Source organism: Lycorma delicatula, chromosome 9, assembly GCF_047948215.1.
Source record: "Lycorma delicatula isolate Av1 chromosome 9, ASM4794821v1, whole genome shotgun sequence".
Taxonomy (NCBI): domain Eukaryota; kingdom Metazoa; phylum Arthropoda; class Insecta; order Hemiptera; family Fulgoridae; genus Lycorma; species Lycorma delicatula.
The window spans coordinates 131816692-131836462 of NC_134463.1; the positions used below are offsets into that span (position 1 = coordinate 131816692).

A 19771-nucleotide genomic window follows, 5' to 3' on the forward strand; every position below is an offset into this window, starting at 1 on the left:
GCTGATGACTTGGCACTGCTAGACAAGATCAATGAAGCTAGATCACAGATATTAGAATTTCAAACATTGTAAATAAAAATGGCCTCAAAATTTCATTTGAAAAGACAGAAATTATGGCCCAAAAACCAACACAATTAAAAGAAGTAAACACAAACATTAATAAAATCAATAGAGTAGCCCGCTTTAAATACCTCAGAGAAATAGTAACAAACAACCTAAACAAAAAAAAAACCTCAATCCAAATAAGAAGAAAGAAACTAGCTAAAGCTCAAAAATTAACCTGGAACACTTACAATAAAAAAATGTCTATCAATAAATACAAAAATAAGATACTATAACACAATTATAAAAACAGAAGCCACTTTGCAGCAGAAAACACTCTTTCCTCCAGAACGAACAAAGATCAACACACTCCAGAAAATTGAAACAACTGAAAGAACCTGCATCAATAAAAAGTACCAGAAAGACGAGCAGTGGTAGGTTGTGCCCAACCAAGTCATGTACAAAGAGGTAGAACTCATCACTGATACCGTGCATAAGAGGAGACTAGGATTCTTTGGACATATGAGGATGCAAGATTCAAGAATTCTGAAACAGCTAGTACAGTACAATCTCGACTTGAAAAAGACCATGACAGGCTCCGGATGGATCTGAGAAATAAGAGAGGATCTGAAGGAAATTGGCGTTACACCAGTAGACACCACAGATAAGATAAAATTAAACAACAAAATCAAGAACAAAAACACTTGCTTCACATTCACAAGAAAAAACCTCACAACATGAACATTTTCAATACTAGAAAGAGCACAAAGTATGAAAAAGTACTGGGAGGACTGCAAGGGCCAAACAGTCCATCGAAGAAACTTGGATAACAGACCGACTAAGTGATTCTATATGGTCATAAAAGATAATAATAACCAAGAGATTTATAATTAAAAGATGGATAAAACAACTGCATAAAATTATAATATTTTATAAGATCTGATTAAAAATTTGTAAACTTGATATTTTAAAAAAACGATGTATAAAAAAGTATCTTTTTCACACATCATTAAAATACAAATGAAGTAAAATACTCAAATTATTTTATGTTGGTGCAGAAAGTTCAATGGTTTTAAGGGGATAAATTTGAAGATTTATACATTTTTCATAAAAATTTTAAACAGTACAAATAAACTTAGCTCTTATGACTGACTGTATATGTATACTATAATTATGTTTATATACTGATTTATATAACAGCATACCTCATTGAAGTAAGACATCATTTTACGCTGACGATAAACCCAGTAAAAAATTACTATGGCAATAAGCAACGCTACCAATGGTATTGATGTGTAGATTATGGTATTCAATAAATGTGGCGTATTTGGTGGATCTGTTATAACAGCTGAAAAATCAAATAAGTGAAATTTAACACTCATCAATACATCAACAATAACATCACACATTAAAAAAATCAAGAACAGCATAAATGATTAGGTATATTTTTTTCAAAACTGTTAATTTTATTTTAACCATTTAATAACTTAGGCCAGGGCCTCAGTTATTTTAACCATTTAATTAGGGTTATATAAAACAAAATACCTTACTTATCCTGAAAATATAACTTTTTTAATGCCAACATTATAAACAATGGATGGCAAACATAACAGCACTATACAGTAAATCATTAGGCCAGTATTAAATATCACATACTATTAAGTAAACTGCAAATTACATTCATTTTTAACACATGTGCTTGTGCACACATGCACGTGCATAAACAATTGAGAAAGGTTTTACAATTAAAACACACTGAAAAAAAACATTATATGGAATTTAACATACATCAATTTAATTAGAATACTTTAAGTTAACATGATTCAAATACAATCAATTAAGTAAAAATACAAACAAGAAAGTACATTATATAAAATACTTAAGGAGAATGTGGGCATCGTCTCACAGATGTGAAAGTGCATAAAGACAATACTTCTTAGGATACAGTAGGTTAAATACACAAACACGTACAAAATACATCTATTTATACTCTAACAACAACAATCTTTAAGTTTGTGATAAATAACAAAGAATCAACACTTTGACTTTCAGTTGTATGAAGATTAGCAAAGTATTCTTAATAGAAAAATCTCAACACATAACTAAACCTACTTAAATAAAATAAGTTAATAATAAAATTTGCAATATCTTAAAAATATATGAACACCACATTATCTGCACAAAAACTAAGGCTGAGAAAAATATCAACAAACCGCATTGTAGTAAAACTGCTTTCAAACATCTAGACAACAAACTGGGCAGGATAAGTCGCCCAGAAAAAATGAAAAGTTTAAAATTGAAAATTGAAGAAATAGTTAACATAAAAAAGGGAAAATAGAAATTATGGGACTGTGTGCAAGAGAGAGCAGTTCAGGGTGGAATACCTAAGTCTGTAATAGATTATCTACTCTAAAGTTGGCAGGATTTGGGGAGAGAAATTAATGGGTCCAAAGGTGTATTAATGGGTGTAAATCTAGATGGTGACCCCACAGGCTATTGATTGGTAATTTTAAAATAAAATTGAAAAGACAGAACAGAGTGAAAAAATTAAGAGGATAAAATATTGGAAATTACAAGACTATAAAGCAAGGGAGAGAAGTAATGAAGTTTATTAAATTTAGGGAAATAATAATGCAGAAGCTACTCACAACTGAGACTCAAAAGGGAACAAGGAGTAGGAATATTTCCCACTTTGTAGCTTCTTTTATGGAGGCCACAAGAAAAACAATGTGTAATAATAATGGAAAAGAGGAGGGGGAAAGACAGACAAGCTAGTAGAAAGAAGGGCTATGGAAAAAGTGAGGAAGATAAATCAGGCTTTGAGAAGGCTTAAGAGTACAAATAAGGAGGATAAGGAAACATACAATAGTAATGACTTAGGGAACAACTAGATGATGATGGAAGAATTACAGAAATCCTCTAGGAGATAAACAAGTTTGGCAAGACTACTTGGAGAATTTGTTAAATAAGAATTTCAGGATAAGAGAAGGAAGAGATATGTCACCGCAAAAGTTATGTACTAAGCTGGTTAGAAGAAGAAGAAGAACTAATAAAAAATGTAAAGACTGGAAAAACAACCAGATCAGATGAGGTGACTATGAAAATGAAAAAAAGAGCAAGTCCATCGGTATGCAGTGGCTACACTGTAAAAAGCACTTGGAATTCTCAACAGATACCAGAAGTAATGGGAAATGGTGAGAATGTACCACTAATTAAAAAAGGAATAGGAAGCAATGAAAAAATGATAGGGGGTAACTTTGTTGTTCCAGGTAAATGAATTATTTTAAATAGACAAGATAACTATACATATAGCTTTGAGTAAGGAACAACATCGTTTTAGGCCACAAAGGAGCACAATCTATGCTGCAAGGCAACTGGGTGAAAGGTTGTGGGAATACGGTAAAAAAACTAATTTTTATGTTCACTGATATTCAGAAAGCGTATGATTCAGCAGAAAGAAAATCCATATGGAAGAGAATATAATTGGGTGCAAGAGATGTACTGGACACACAAATGTACAGTAAGAACTACAGTACGGAATACTGACTGGTTTAATGTGAAAAACGGATTAAAATACAGAATTGTGTTTTCCCCTACACTGAACAGAGATTGGATGTAGAAATTAGAACAATGATTTTTCCAGATGACATGGGGAAACAATTAGGAAGAAGTGCAAAAATGTTTGGAGGGACAAAGGATGAACAGAGTTAAAAATGCACGGGTTAGAAATTAGTAAAGAGAAAAGTGAGATTCTGTTAATGGCAATAAAAAGGGAACTGGAGAAGATTGCTATGTTGGAGGGAACACTGCTGAATGTCACTGAGAAATTTTAAGTTTTGGATTCTAATTTAATGAAAATTAAATAAGCAGATTGCAGAAAGGTGAAAACTTCTTCCCAACTACTAAACATATATATATGAAGCTGAAATGTACACAATGACAACAAAAAAGGACAATCGTCTCAGGCCGGGGAAATGAAATTTTTAAGAGGTATAATGGGAATAGGAAGAAGAGAAAGAATAAACTACATACAAGGAATTGTTGTACAAAGAATTGTTGAACCTCCTCTATGAATCATGAGACCTTGCCGTTGGTGAGGGGGCTTGAGTGCTCAGTGATACAGAATAGCTGGACCGAAGATGCAACCATATCGGAAAGGTATCTGTTGAGAGCCAAACTAAGGAATGATTCCTGAAAGAGGGCAGCAGCTCTTTCAGTAGTTGTTAAGGGCGTGAGTCAGCACAACTTAAACGGCCATATCAACATCACTCAGTCCTCTGAGTACTGCACAGCTGAAAGCAATGGAAAACTACAGCTGCTTTTTTTCCAAGAAAATGTAGCTCTCTGCATTTTCATATAGCAATGATGGAGGCACCTTCCTTGGTAAAATATTCCAGAGGTAAACTAGTCCCCTGTTTGGATTGGATCTCCGGTTGGGGACTACTAAGGAAGGGGTCACCAGAAAATTAAAAAATAACATTCTACGAGTAGGAGCGTGGAATGTTAGAAGCTTAAAAAAGGTTGGTAGGCTAGAAAATTTAAAAAGGGAAATGGATAGGATAAATGTGGATGTAGTAGGAATTAGTGAGGTTCGGTGGGAATAGGAAGGCGACTTTTGGTCAGGTAATTTTAGAATAATTAACTCAGCTTCAAATAATGGGCAGGCAGGAGTAGGTTTCATAATGAACAAGAAGATAGAGAAGAGAGTAGAGTATTTCAAAACGCATAGCGATAGAATCATTGTAATAAGGATAAAATCAAAACCTAAACCGACAACGATTGTTAACGTCTATATGCCTACAAGCGCCCATGATGTTGATGAGGTAGAGTGTGTATACGAAGAGATCGATAAAGCAATTAAATACGTAAAGGAAGATGAAAATTCAATAATAGTTGGAGATTGGAATGCAAGCATTGGAAAAGGCATGGAAGGAAATATAGTGGGTGAATACAGGTTGGGCAAAAGGAATGAAAGAGGGGACCGACTTATAGAGTTTTGCACGAAGTATAATTTAGTAATTGCCAACACCCAATTTAAAAATCATAATAGAAGAATATACACTTGGAAAAAGCCAGGCGATACTGCAAGGTATCAGATAGATTATATCATGGTTAAGCAAAGATTTAGAAATCAACTCGTTGACTGCAAAACTTACCCTGGAGCAGACATTGATAGCGACCATAATTTGGTGATAATGAAATGTAGATTGGGGTTTAAAAACCTGAAGAAAAGGTGTCAGATGAATCGGTGGAATTTAGAGAAGCTTGAGGAAGAGGAGGTAAAGAAGATTTTTGAGGAGGACATCGCAAGAGGTCTGAGTAAAAAAGATAAGGTAGAAAATGTAGAAGAAGAATGGGAGAATGTTAAAAAGGAAATTCTTAAATCAGCAGAAGCAAACTTAGGCGGAATAAAGAGAACTGGTAGAAAACCTCTCTTTCGTTTCAGACGATATATTGCAGCTGATGGATGAACGTAGAAAATATAAGAATGCTAGTGATGAAGAAAGTAAAAGGAACTATCGGCAATTAAGAAATGCTATAAACAGGAAGTGCAAACTAGCAAAAGAAGTGTGGATTAAAGAAAAGTGTTCAGAAGTGGAAAGAGAAATGAACATTGGTAAAATAGACGGAGCATACAGAAAAGTTAAGGATAAAATTTTGGGGTACATAAATTAAAATCTAATAATGTGTTAAACAAAGATGGTACACCAATATATAATACGAAAGGTGTCGTATAAAGGTGTAATATATAAAGTCGATAGATGGGTGGAATATATTGAAGAGTTATACGGAGGAAATGAATTAGAAAATGGTGTTATCGAGGAAGAAGAAGTTGAGGAGTATGAAATGGGAGAAACAATACTGAGATCTGAATTTAAGAGAGCATTAAAAGATTTAAATGGCAGAAAGGCTCCTGGAATAGACGGAATATCTGTAGAATTACTGCGCAGTGCAGGTGAGGAAGCGATTGATAGATTATACAAAATGGTGTGTAATATTTATGAAAAAGGGGAATTTCCGTCAGACTTCAAAAAAAGTGTTATAGTCATGATACCAAAGAAAGCAGGGGCAGATAAATGTGAAGAATACAGAACAACTAGTTTAACTAGTCATGCATCAAAAATCTTAACTAGAATTCTATACAGAAGAATTGAGAGGAGAGTGGAAGAAGTGTTAGGAGAAGACCAATTTGGTTACAGGAAAAGTATAGGGACAAGGGAAGCAATTTTAGGCCTCAGATTAATAGTAGAAGGAAGATTAAAGAAAAACAAACCAACATACTTGACGTTTATAGACCTAGAAAAGGCATTCGATAACATAGACTGGAATAAAATGTTCAGCATTTTAAAAAAATTAGGGTTCAAATACAGAGATAGAAGAACAATTGCTAACATTTACAGGAACCAAATAGCAACAGTAATAATTGAAGAACATAAGAAAGAAGCCGTAATAAGAAAGTGAGTCCGACAAGGATGTTCCCTATCCCCATTACTTTTTAATCTTTACATGGAACTAGCAGTTAATGATGTTAAAGAACAATTTAGATTCGGACTAACAGTACAAGGTGAAAAGATAAAGATGTTACGATTTGCTGATGATATAGTAATTATAGCCGAGAGTAAAAACGATTTAGAAGAAACAATGAACGGCATAGATGAAGTCCTACGTAAGAACTATAGCATGAAAATAAACAAGAACAAAATGAAAGTAATGAAATGTATTAGAAATAACAAAGATGGACCACTGAATGTGAAAATAGGAGGAGAAAAGATTATTGAGGTAGAAGAATTTTGTTATTTGGGAAGTAGAATTACTAAAGATGGACGAAGCAGGAGCTATATAAAATGCCGAATAGCACAAGCAAAACGAGCCTTCAGTCAGAAATATAATTTGTTTATAACAAAAATTAATTTAAATGTCAGGAAAAGTTTTTTGAAAGTATATGTTTGGAGTGTCGCTTTATATGGAAGTGAAACTCTGACAATCGGAGTATCGGAGAAGAAAAGATTAGAAGCTTTTGAAATGTGGTGCTATAGGAGAATGTTAAAAATCAGATGGGTGGATAAAGTGACAAATGAAGAGGTATTGCGGCAAATAGATGAAGAAAGAAGCATTTAGAAAAATACAGTTAAAAGAAGAGACAGACTTATAGGCCACATACTAAGACATCTTGGAATAGTGGCTTTAATATTGGAAGGACAGGTAGAAGGAAAAAATTGTGTAGGCAGGCCACGTTTGGAATACGCAAAACAAATTGTTAGGGATGTAGAATGTAGGGGGTACATCGAAATGAAACGACTAGCAATAGACAGGGAATCTTGGAGAGCTGCATCAAACCAGACAAATGACTGAAGACCAAAAAAAAAACAAAAAAACAAGGAATTGGGAGTAAATAATGTAAGACAGAGAATTAGAAGTAGTTAAGTACAGTGGTTTGGGAAGCTCAGGAGAATGGCTAAAGACAAATGGAAGAGAAGCAAAGCATACAAAAACATCCAAGAGGAAGACCACATAGAAGATGGAGACACTGTGTAAGGGGAGAGGTGAATTGTGGAGATAGTTATTAGGAGGAAGTAGAGAGAGAAAGATTTGGACGAACGGAGTGACTGACAAAGGTCAGTCAAGCTTTCACGCAGTAAACTGGAACAGGAATTCGATATCATGATGAATTATTCAAAACAACTCTCCTGGGTGTTTTTGATGATGCAAAATGATGCTTTTTGGTTTCTAATTGGTTCCCAATTGACTTTCGGCTTTTAATCTGTTTTATGAAATTAAACATTACTGTAATAAGGATGATTGTTATGGGAAATTAAGGAATATCAGGACTATTTAAAGCATTAAATTGTTGTTCCAAGTCTTTATAATGACAACAAAATTGTGTTAGAGTGGTTGGTAAATAGTAAGTGATATGATGGCGAAGAGAGTTTAGATGAGGTCAGTGTGTTTTTCAAACTACGTCTGCTATTTTATAATGGCCATGTTAGTTGTACAGAAGAAGCAAGGATGTGGAACATAATTGATAGAGGTACTTCTTCCATTACATCCAATTTAACTTTTATATATGTTTTATAATTTTCATAAATAACTGTAATTTAATAGTGAATTGAGAGACACAAGTGCTATAACAAGAATCCAGTCTCTTAGAACAATGTTAGGATTTCAGATTGAGTAAAATTTGAAGAAGAGAAGTATCTTACTTATAGTCAATGAGAGAATATTGGAAGTAGTGGGGGTAAGGTAACATCATGAGTAAAGAAGAGACTATTTTTTTAGTGGTTTGACAATAAAATCTCCTACTTTTATCGCAACTCTTCTAAGAAAACTTTTTTAAATAGGTTTTGTGTTTATTTATTCCTACAACAAATAAAACTGTGTGCCCATTAATTAAATTTTATTACATATATATGCAATTATATCTTAATTGTACCAATAATTACAGTATAATTAAATTGAATACTAAGATGATACTGTAATAACCTGCAATAATTTATAAGATATTTGAAAACGAATAATGATAATAATTACGATAAAAATACCACAAGGGGTCTGAGTAAAAAAGATATAGTCGGAAAATATAAAAGAAGAATGGGAGAATGTTAAAAAGAAAATTCTTAAATCAGCAGAAGCGACTTAGGCGGAACAAAGAGAACAGCTAGCAAACCATGGATATCAGAGGATGTATTGCTGCTGATGGATGAGCGTAGAAAGTAAAAGAATGCTATGATGAACAAGGTAAAAGAAACTATTGACAACTAAGAAATACAATATACATGAAGTGCAAAATAGTGAAAGAGAGTGGATTAAAGAAGTGTTCAGAAATGGAAAGAGAAATGATCATCGGTAAAACAGATAAGAGCATACAGGAAAGTTAAGAATTTGGTGGCAAATAAATTAATATTTAATAATAAAGATGGTAAACCGATTTATCATAGAAAGATAAGGTTGATAGGGGGATGAAATACGAGATGCTACCCAAAAGTTTGGGGAATTTTACCGTAAAAATAAAATAGCTTACCATACCTTATAATTTCCACTGTCTCCTTCAAAGTAATCCCCTTGGGCATTGATACAGTGATTCCAGCGTTTTTCCCATCATTCCATGCATCCTTGGAAGCCTGCAGGTGTAAGTGTTCGAAGCACGTTCTGCGTTTCTTCCAGAATCTCCTCAATTGTGTTAAAAAGACGGCCTTTCAATTGAAGTTTTATTTTCAGAAAGAGAAAATAGTCGCACGGGGCAAGGTCAGGCAAATATGTGGGTGGGGAATTTTTTGGCTGAATTTTTCAATTCACTACAGACAGCTACGTGATTTTGTTTCTGGTCGCCGTTCAACAGTCTCGCTAAAGATTTTGCAGTATTGCGTCTTATGTTCAAATTGTCCAACAAGATGCGTTGCACGGACCCATATAACATTTGTACAATTGCACAAACATCATGGATTGTTTGTCTACGATCTGCAACAATAGCCTCTAGCACTTTCATGATGTTTTCCGATGTTGCGCTTGTTGATGGTCTTCCTGAACGCACATCATCATCGACTGTCGTTTGTCCATCTTTGAATCGTTTGTACCACAAAAAAGTTTTACTTTTACTCATAGCATTGTCACCAAATGCTTCCACAAGCATGCGATGGGTTTCTGCACCGGTTTTTTCAAGATGAACCAAAATTTGATGCAGGTTCTTTGCTCTTTAAAATCTGCCATTTAGAACTTCGCTGTAGCAGTAAAACACAATGTTACACAACCGTGCGTAAGTCAACAATGCAGCCTCTCACCGTCACAGCTGTTGGAACACTGATTCACAAAGAGTACTGTTAGCCACATCTAGCGGCAGCAGGTCGTTACCCACCGGGTTGGTCTAGTGGTGAACGCGTCTTCCCAAATCAGCTGATTTGGAAGGCGAGAATTCCAGGGTTCAAGTCCTAGTAAAGCCAGTTATATTTACATGGATTTGAATACTAGATCGTGGATACCGGTGTTCTTTGGTGGTTGGGTTTCAATTAACCACACATCTCAGGAATGGTCGAACTGAGAACGTACAAGACTACACTTCATTTACACTCATACATATCATCCTCATTCATCCTCTGAAGTATTATCTAAACGGTAGTTACCGGAGGCTAAACAGGAAAAGAAAGAAAAAAAAGCAGCAGCAGGTCGTACCAGCAATTGTTCGCGCACAAATTTCAAATTCCCTGAACTTTTGGTTAGCACCTCGTATATTGAAGAGTTATATAAAGGAAATGAATTAGAAACTGGTGTTATAGAAGAAGAAGAAGTTGAAGAGGATGACAAGGGAGATACAATACTGAGATCTGAATTTAATTGAGCAATGAAAGATTTGAATGGCAGAAAGGCTCCAGCGACAAACAGAATACCCTCAGAGAATAACTGTACATTGCAAGTGAGGAAGCAATAGATAGATTATACAAACTGATGTGTAATATTTACGAAAAAGGGGAAGTTCCGTCAAGACTCCAAAAAGAGTGTCATTGTCATGATACCAAAGAAACCAGGAGCAGATTACAGAACAATGTTGTGAAGAAAACAGAGCAATTAGCTTAACTACTAATGTATAAAAATTTGTAACTAGAATTCTGTAGAGAAGAATTGAGAGGAGAGTGGAAGAAGTGTTAGGAGAAGACCAATCTGGTTTCAGGGAAAGTATAGGAACAAAGGAAGCAATTTTAGCATTCAGATTAATAGTATAGGGAAGATTAAAGAAAAACAAACCAACATAAATGGCATTTATACTCTTACAAAAGGCATGTGATAACATAGACTTGAATAAAATATTCAGAATTTAAAAAAATTTAGGGTTCAAGTATAGAGATAGAAAATAAGTGCTAACATTTACAGGAACCAAACCGCAACAGTAATAACTGAAGAGCATAAAAAAGATGCACTAATAAAAAAAGGCAGTCAGACAAGAGTGTTCCCTATCACCATTACTTTTTAATTTTTACATAGAACTAGCATTTAATGATGTTAAAGAACAGTTTAGATCCAGAGTAATACTGCAACATGAAAAGATAAAAATGCTACGATTTGCTGAAGATATAGTAATACTAGCCAAGAGTAAAAAAGATTTATAAGAAACAATGATTGGCATGAATGGATGAAGTCCTATGCAAGAACTACCACATGAAAATAAACAAGAACAAAAGGAATGAAACGTAGTAGAAATAAAGAAGATGAACCACTGAATACAAAAATAGGATGAGAAAAGAGTATGGAGGTAGAAGAATTCTGTTATCTGGGAAGTAGAATTGCTAAAGATCGACAGAGCAGGAGCGATATAAAATGCCAAATAGCGCAGGCAAAATGAGTTTTCAGTGAGAAATATATTTGCTTACATCAAAAATTAATTTAAACATCAGGGAAACATTTTTGAAGGTATATGTTTGGAGCGTAGCTTTATATGGAAGTGAAACATGGACAATCAAAGTACCTGAGAAGAAAAGATTAGAAGCTTTTGAACTGTGATGCTACAGGAGAATGTTAAAAATCAGACGGGTGGATAAAGTGACAAATGAAGAGGTGATGCGGCAAACCGATGAAGAAAGGATAGGGATAATTTTAATACTCACAGACCTAAAAAAAGAATCAAGACAGGTATTGTGACAGATAACAATACTGTTCTTTTGTTTTACACTAACAGCTAAGAAATTAAAAAGTATTGAAATGCAAAAGGTGTGACAGAAACAAACTTAATTACCCATCTGAACAAATCAGTTTTAAACAATTATAACTTACTGTGAACAGTTGGAGCACTTGGTACAGGCTCCCAAGTAAAATCTCTATTGCACATATCACCTTCACAACAGCAAAACATCAGTGAGCTTTTTGTTTCTTCCCTTTTTTCAACACATCGTCGCTGATTATAACATTCTACATTATTAATAAAACAACCCTGAAATATTACAACTGAATTTATTAAATAGTTTCAGCATACAAAAATAAATATTTTTAGACGCTTTAAAAAATAAGCATTATAGTAATACGTGAATTTATTTGTTTTACTTGTACGCTAAATTACAAATTAATGAAGTCTGTCAATCAATACAACACTAAGATTAAATATTTTAATAATAACGCCGAATAATATTTTAATAGTTTTGTATTTTACTTTGCATAAAATACAAAACTGAAGCAAATTAGCCCATTACCTCCACTAATAGATGTTTGTCAGTCAGAATCACAAGCCAGAAAGGTAAAAATAATTTTAAAGAAACTTAGTTTTAACTCGTTTTAAGATTTATTGAAATATCGGTTAAGCTATGTGTGAACTTAGCAATTTTTAGCAATACGTGAAAAAAAAAATTAAAATTGAAAAAACGTTTTTTTTTTTGTTTTTTTTTGTTAATTAACTGAACTATAAGAAACATTATAGAAAGTTAAAGTTCTCTTTTGTAAAGAAATATTGCTTTTTTAAAAAAAATGAAATCTATACTTTTTTGAAGTCTATAAAATAACCTTCGATTTTTTTTCTTAAAAAAGAACATACTGACAATTAACATGGAAATCGGTAATCTTTTGTCATTATTTAAAAAAAAAGAAGTTACTTCCCTATACTTGTAACTAGTCTATAGTTAGTATTTCATACTTTATTTCTATTTCTGTTTTTATTTTTAAATTTCTAAATTGGATTTCTATTATGTATTTATAAATTATCTATATACCTATTGTTTGGTTTTCCTGTTTTAACAAATCTGAAACACAAATTTTTGAAATGAATTTTCTATTACAAAACCTCACCTCTTACAAAAAATACATTATATTAACGCGCATTAATTACTCGATTTCATCGATCGATTAACCAAACATTCTTAGACCTAATAATCGGTTATTGTCATTAAAAGAAATATAGCAAAATAATCCTATATCATTGTCCATATCCTTTGTTATATCATTTGTCCATAGCTGAAAATAATTTAGCTATACCGTTAACTAAATGGATTTGGCATGTTGAAGGGCCATAGGAAGGACACAAAATTCTTTGGGCTCTTTAAATGGACCTCAACATCTTAATTTGGAAGCGATGATAAAAATATTTTAAACATTTTTTTTAAACTCCTTATTGTTCAGATTCATAAAATTAGTATTTAGATCGGTAAGAATTAAATAAATAGAAATTTCATTATTGCAAATGGGAATTATAAAATTATATAAAAACTAAGTTTTTAGTATATTTAATAACTGCATTTTTAGACTGGTGTCAAAAAAATACTTACTATCGGTCAGCAAACTGTAAAAATTGTTCTCCATATAAGTAGGCATTTTTCTTTTGTAATTAACATTAAAAAGGTTATAAATGAGAATCACTAACTAGTGATAATATTTATGAACAAAAAAAATTTATTTTCTACTAAGACAAGTATTTAAACATTATACATAGGTGATAGTAGTATGTGGTTCTTACACGTGAGATTTATAAGAAATTAATAATTTTAAGTTTTTCAATGTTTGCAAAATAAAATATTTGGAAAAAGCTGTGTACTAATTTAGGAAATTTTTTTTAGTTATTACATATTAAATATTTATAATTACTGAACCGAAGTAAAAATAAATAAAAAAAAGAAAACTATTTTAATGGATGAAGTCTGTTTATTAATTGTTTGCAGGAATTACAGATAAATAACAAAATTGGCTATAAATAGGGATGAGTAAAGGAATTTATATATAAACCGTTAAAAATTAACAGAATATTGAAGGAGAAACTGCAAATCTTGAGACATAGGTCATACAAACAAAATGAAAGCTTATGACCAAGCACTTACATAAAATTATGTCTTCTGTGACACTACTATCTCATAATCCTTTTATAAAAAATTTCTAAAGAAAAGTACCACATAAGAAAACAATACAGAAAAGCCTAAAAAATAGCCTTCTTAAAATAAATAACCTTAATACCTTCAATTTGATAAACGGCTTTCCATCACTATTATTTTGCCACAATACATAGCAATGAATTCTTTTCTCTGGTTCAGGCTGTTCACACTCTTCAGTTTCATTACAACCAGAATTACCTGCTGTTTCGGCACACAATGAAGCATTATGATACTCACACCGTTTCGTTTCAATCATCGCATGACCACTTGTCCAATCTACGAGAAATAAATCTATAAGAAATCATAACATAATGAAAACCATTAAAAAGAAAGGAAAAATAAGGTATTTACAAATTCTTCTTTTTACTTGTCTGAATAAGCCAGAAGCTTTTTTCTGTTTTTGTGGCACATAGCCTATTTGTCACAGAACACTTATTTATTTACAGGTTAGTAACTTTTTTTATTTTTCATCTTACTGTAAAACCAAATATGTATTTCTAGAGTGTAAAAGAACGATACATTAAGATACATGTACACATATAAGTAAATTTTTGACAAATTTTTTGAGCCCAAAATTTTACAACGACATTATAATTTTTACAAAATAATATATGATTAATACAGTACACAATCAAAGCTTGAATACTGATGTAACATAAAAGAAGGCCAAACCAGAACACAAACTCCAGAACTTCAAAACCTCCAGATGAAAAGCTGAGGCATTATCATTCACCTGCAAAGGTAAGTAATAAGGTCACTTGTTTATTTTCCATTTGTATGTAGTTTTATATTTGTTGATTAATCTGTAAAAATTTTTTAAATAATTTAAACATGTTAGCTGCTAAATCCCAACATATCTGCTGACTGGATGGGTACTGTACTGAGAGCTGTGCTCATACTGGTGCGATTCTATTTTCATCAACCTTGGTAGGAGGCAGGCAAGTTTTGATTGCTTTTAATTTGTTACAATATTTACAAACCTTACTGCTATATTTCAGAGTAATTCTCATGCATTTTATTTTTATAAATGTTTGAATTTTGGTTTATTATTTCTCTACAGACTGATTTTATAGCTAAATTTAAAAAACTTAATTATATTATTTGCACGAGCCACTATGCACATTCTGGCATTCATATTACAGAGTTGAGGTATTACATTCTCACTGAAGATCTTAACCACCAGGATACACCACAGCCAGTAATTAATCAGCCTGTGAACTCCTCAATGATTTCTAAGAACCAGGTAGCCAGGCAGAACTTCATTCAGTGAAGTCATATTTACTTGATGTCAAATCAGCTACAGGGAGAACAGCTTAAAATCTTCATTAAATAACCGACATATAAAGCTAATATGCAAGGTCATTAAAAAAAAAATATATATATATGAATTCTGTTTATGGCCCTTGTGGTTTTACTTGCGCTTCGTACATATTATGAAAATATTTTTCAATGAGATTTTTATATGTAGAGCCAGGAAAAGGTTATATGGAGAACAGTCAGATAACAGGCAACAGTAACCTTTTTTTTTTTTTTATAACCTGTTGGACTGAACTGGAAACGACTCAGCAGGGGCGCTGTAGTAGAATAGATACTAATCACCACTCGCAAAGTAAAAGAACCAATTTATTGTCTGTCCAGGAAAAAAACATTCTCTATGAACAATCTTTCACATAAAAAAAACAAATCAACATTATTTTCACATTCAACTGAATTTGACATGCGTTTTTGGTCTGTGATTTCCACAAGCTAGAATGCTATTTAGTTTCAAGGTCATAATTGTAGCACCTACTCTCATCACAGATCACACCTTTTGAAAGAAACGACAGTTCATTTCAAAGTCGGACATTTAAATCAAGACACACATTAATTCTTTATTTTCTGCAAGCAACTAGCATAAATTTTACGGCAATGTGTTTCACATTCAAATCGACTGGTATGAACTCCAACCGCCCGATAATAATGATCTTTGTGGATTACACTGTAAACCTTTTCATGCTGTTCTTCTTTTCTGATTGTGAAAGATCAGCCACATTTTCAAACAACATTTCTCTAAGTCTGAAACATGAAAACAACTTAAAGACTCAAGTTTTATATAATTTTCTTCCATAAAAATATCTTGAAGAATCAACATTGTTGCAGACATTTTTCTTAAGAGGATATTAAATGTAATCTCTCTGTTCTAAATGATCAGTCATAACAAAATTACATTTTCAAGCACCGAGAAAAACCAGCACTGAACACCTAATGAACCACAGAACGATGCCACTACACAGACTGGAGCAGAACACATACCTATTGAAAAACCAGCAATGTCTCTTATAGTCACAGAGATAAAAATTCTTAGGTAAAACTTTTGGATAACCTTAGGTATGACCTTTGTAGGGGGGATAAAAGAACACGCTTTATGAGTATTCCAAGGCATTTGCATGAAAAGTTAAACTAATTTAACATTATTTCAGTACTTCACAAATGAATTTAAATAAATTTGAAATTCTGTTTCTTGGAGAAAACTCTTGTGCATCTAGCAAGCCGGTTTACACAGAACCAAAGGATTCGGTTTTCATATCATTACTGCGGATTTTGCTGTATTAACGTTAATATAATATAAGGAAGAATTTACTGTAGTATTACTATACTAAAACCAACAGAAATCAAGTATTGTTTTAGTTACTAAAATATTTCCAACAAATGATAATTAAATAATTAGGCTTACAGAAGGGGTAACCAATAGAAGGCAAATAAAATAAATTAGTCTGTTAAAACTGATGTGACATTTTTATTGGTAGTGAAAAATTTATATTGAGGGTAAATAGAATGTTTAACTGAAAAGTATGGACTGGACATAGTAAAGAATGAAAATGAATATTGTAATATTACACAATGCATTTGACAAAAAAAAATTGGTTAACCACAATTTTCTCATTAACCAGATTCTGTTTAATAAAATTCAAACGACTGGCAAAATATTCCACTACATTCCAGTAATGGAGGTTTTGTTACAAACATGTTTTACTACATCATGAACTGATCCTACTGGTTCTGCTGTTTTGCAATGACTTTTAGAATACAGCCAATCTAACTGAATTTGGGAATTAAAGGAAATATAAAGTACTTTGTTTGTTTTTTCTATTTATTAAAGAGTTAGTAGCCCTTCTCTTTTAAAAGGAAAATTTGATATTTACAACTGTGATTCAGAGAGCAAATTTTTAAAGTGGTAGCTGGCCATTAAATAAAAATTGCATCGTGACCAATTTTTAATCTGCAATTTTGCCTAACCAAGAGTTTAGTTATAAAACGGTATAAAAATTATACCAAACTGGCTAAAATAAACTTTACATTGATCTTTTTATGTTTTTGTTTTAAAAACTAAGGAATATTATGTAAAAATGAATTACATGCATAATACAGCAATCAGTACTAAAATTGTTTCACATTGTTCATTAGTGCTTAGTTTTTATTACACTAACTGAATAATAAACCAAAAATAATCTTTGAAAACCAGCACATGATACTCAAAGATAGAATTACCCTTCATTTACACACACAGAAAAAGGAAAATTATTACAAAGAAACTTACGTAAAACGATGCAAGTGACAAAAACACCGGCTACAGACCATCGTATGACAGCAGACATTTTTGATTCTGGATATTATTAATTATAACAATTTTACAAATAATTTTCTTCTAATTACCTTTTCTTCATTCACACATACACCGATAAAATATATTACAATTCATTACAATTCTTCTTTTCTTTTTCTTTTAATTATTTACTTATTAAATAAAATACCCGTAGAAATATTTTTTTAATATTACTTTTTTTTAATTATTATTATAATAAAAAAGTACATATTACAGATTTAAAATGTTCGTTTATACATGTAATAATCACGCATTAGGCCGCGTGTTTGAGCCATTTCTGTTGTTATTTTCATTTATTATAATATTATAACAATAAGTCATCGGTAATACTACTACTATTAAATAGTTAGGTAATGTGAGGTAGAAAACATGATCGGTTCTTTTAGTATATTACAAGCAAGCTTTCTCATTTTCTTTTTCTTGTTCTAATTTTTTTCTTTTAATAATTAATGCTTATGTATTATAATCACTTTTAGTAATGTCGACAATTATGTTTGTTTTGAACCTGCAACAAAAAAAAAAACTTAAGTACTATAACTGATACTTATAAACAAAAAATAATAAACATCATAATCCCTCATACGATGCTCTGGGTTAACCAAGACTTGGCTCTACAGGTTTCAAAATAACTCCATGATGTACCAAAGAGAAGGAAGATCTGTGAATAAGTAACCTTTTGTTACTACAGTTCTTTCACAATGCGACACTAACAAAGCAGAATGGATTTCAATAAAATCCTATCACAGACTTTTCTATCGATAAATAAATGTTGTTACATATAACACTGGTAAACAATGATTTTGTTATACGGTCAATATTTGTTGAATATGTATTTGTGGGTGCTGAATCTGAATATGTAGTCACATTTTCTTTCGGCCTCAGAATTTTTTTGTAATTGCCTTTCCAATTTTCCAGCAAATACATGTGTATGAGCAACGCAAGTACAATATTTTATTTTATTTATTGCAGCAGTTAAGTTGCTAAATAAACCATAATTAATTTATTTGAGGTGATAAACGGCCATGAAAAATAAATATTATAATTTACATAGCGACTAAAATGATTATAAATGATACACATATGATTAAAGTTATATTTTTCTAAATAAAATTATGTCACCCATTAGTCACATACTACCCAGCATATATGAATTTTGTTTTGGTGACTCAATGCTGGATGTAATACTACAAACAATAAACAATGTATCATGCTGGCTAAGAAAAATCTCAACTAGTTCGGTCAAATAATGCAAACTCTCCAGTATGTAATATTTAGTGGTACAGCTGCTTTTCCTAAGTTTAGTTTTGTAATTGTGTTTGTGAGGGAATGGCAGTGAAGTTTTTTAATAAAAATGCCACACAGATGCATTAATCATCCATCCAGTTTCTGCTACATTTGTAACAAGGTAAATTAAAATCTCAGAGGAGAAATAAAACTCTACTGATAAAAAAAACTATATTTTGGAAATAAGGTGGGTTATCAGAACAGGTCCTGATCAGCCATACTTCATACTTGCTCATGGGTACCTCATACTTGCTGCAATTCATGTGTAACACTGTTGACTGATTGTTTAAATAGATCTCGTCACATAACAATTCAACAATTCCAATGGTTTTGAGAGAACTGAAGGATCACTGCACAAACTGCTATTTTTTAATAATGAAAGTATCAGGGATAACAGCTAAGAATAGACAAATTGTTAAATATCCTATTACTTCCTCAGCTATAAAACCAGTGTCTCACAGTTTCCACTGCTAGCACCACAGAAAACATGAGAATTAGATGAGGATGAAATTGTTGATATTAAAAGTTGTGCAGACTTATCAGATGATGAACAAAGGAGAGACCCAGACCTTTTAGAAAATACAAATAATGTACCACACTTAATTAATCAGTCAAAATTAAATGATCTTGTTCATGATTTTAAATTTATCCAACAATCAAGCAGAAATTCTCACAACATGACTGCCAGGATGGAATCTTTTACAACACTGCATTAAAATAAGGGCTTTCCATGATAGGCAGTGTGAATTTGAATGTTTCTTCTTCCAGCACGAGGACTTAGTTTACTGTAATACTGTGGAATCTTTACTAGAAGCATTAGGACATATGCATTGTTTATAGGAGAGAAGAACATTGTGAGTCTAGCGCAAAAAAACCTGAAAAAGTTTACCTTTCATCGCTACACATTAAGCTAGATTAAATGAAAATTTTTATTAAAGCAATGGATCATGATGGGGTGGATTTCACTTTA

At 32.1% G+C, this 19771-nt stretch overlaps 1 protein-coding gene across 2 annotated transcripts in view; it reads right to left on the minus strand.

The window, feature by feature from the left end:
• put (activin A receptor type 2 punt) overlaps positions 1-19771 on the minus strand; it is a 96457-nt gene that overhangs the window by 63291 nt on the left and 13395 nt on the right. Inside the window, exons 2-5 of one of the 2 annotated variants that reach the window (XM_075374989.1) lie at positions 17452-18022; positions 13957-14165; positions 11800-11956; positions 1248-1390 (exon numbers count right to left, since the gene is read on the minus strand). In XM_075374989.1, coding sequence (XP_075231104.1) covers positions 1248-1390; positions 11800-11956; positions 13957-14165; positions 17452-17509 — 567 coding nt within the window. In that variant the 5' untranslated portion in view covers positions 17510-18022. The remainder of the gene's footprint in view (positions 1-1247; positions 1391-11799; positions 11957-13956; positions 14166-17451; positions 18023-19771) is intronic. The other variant, XM_075374990.1, reaches the window with a different exon arrangement.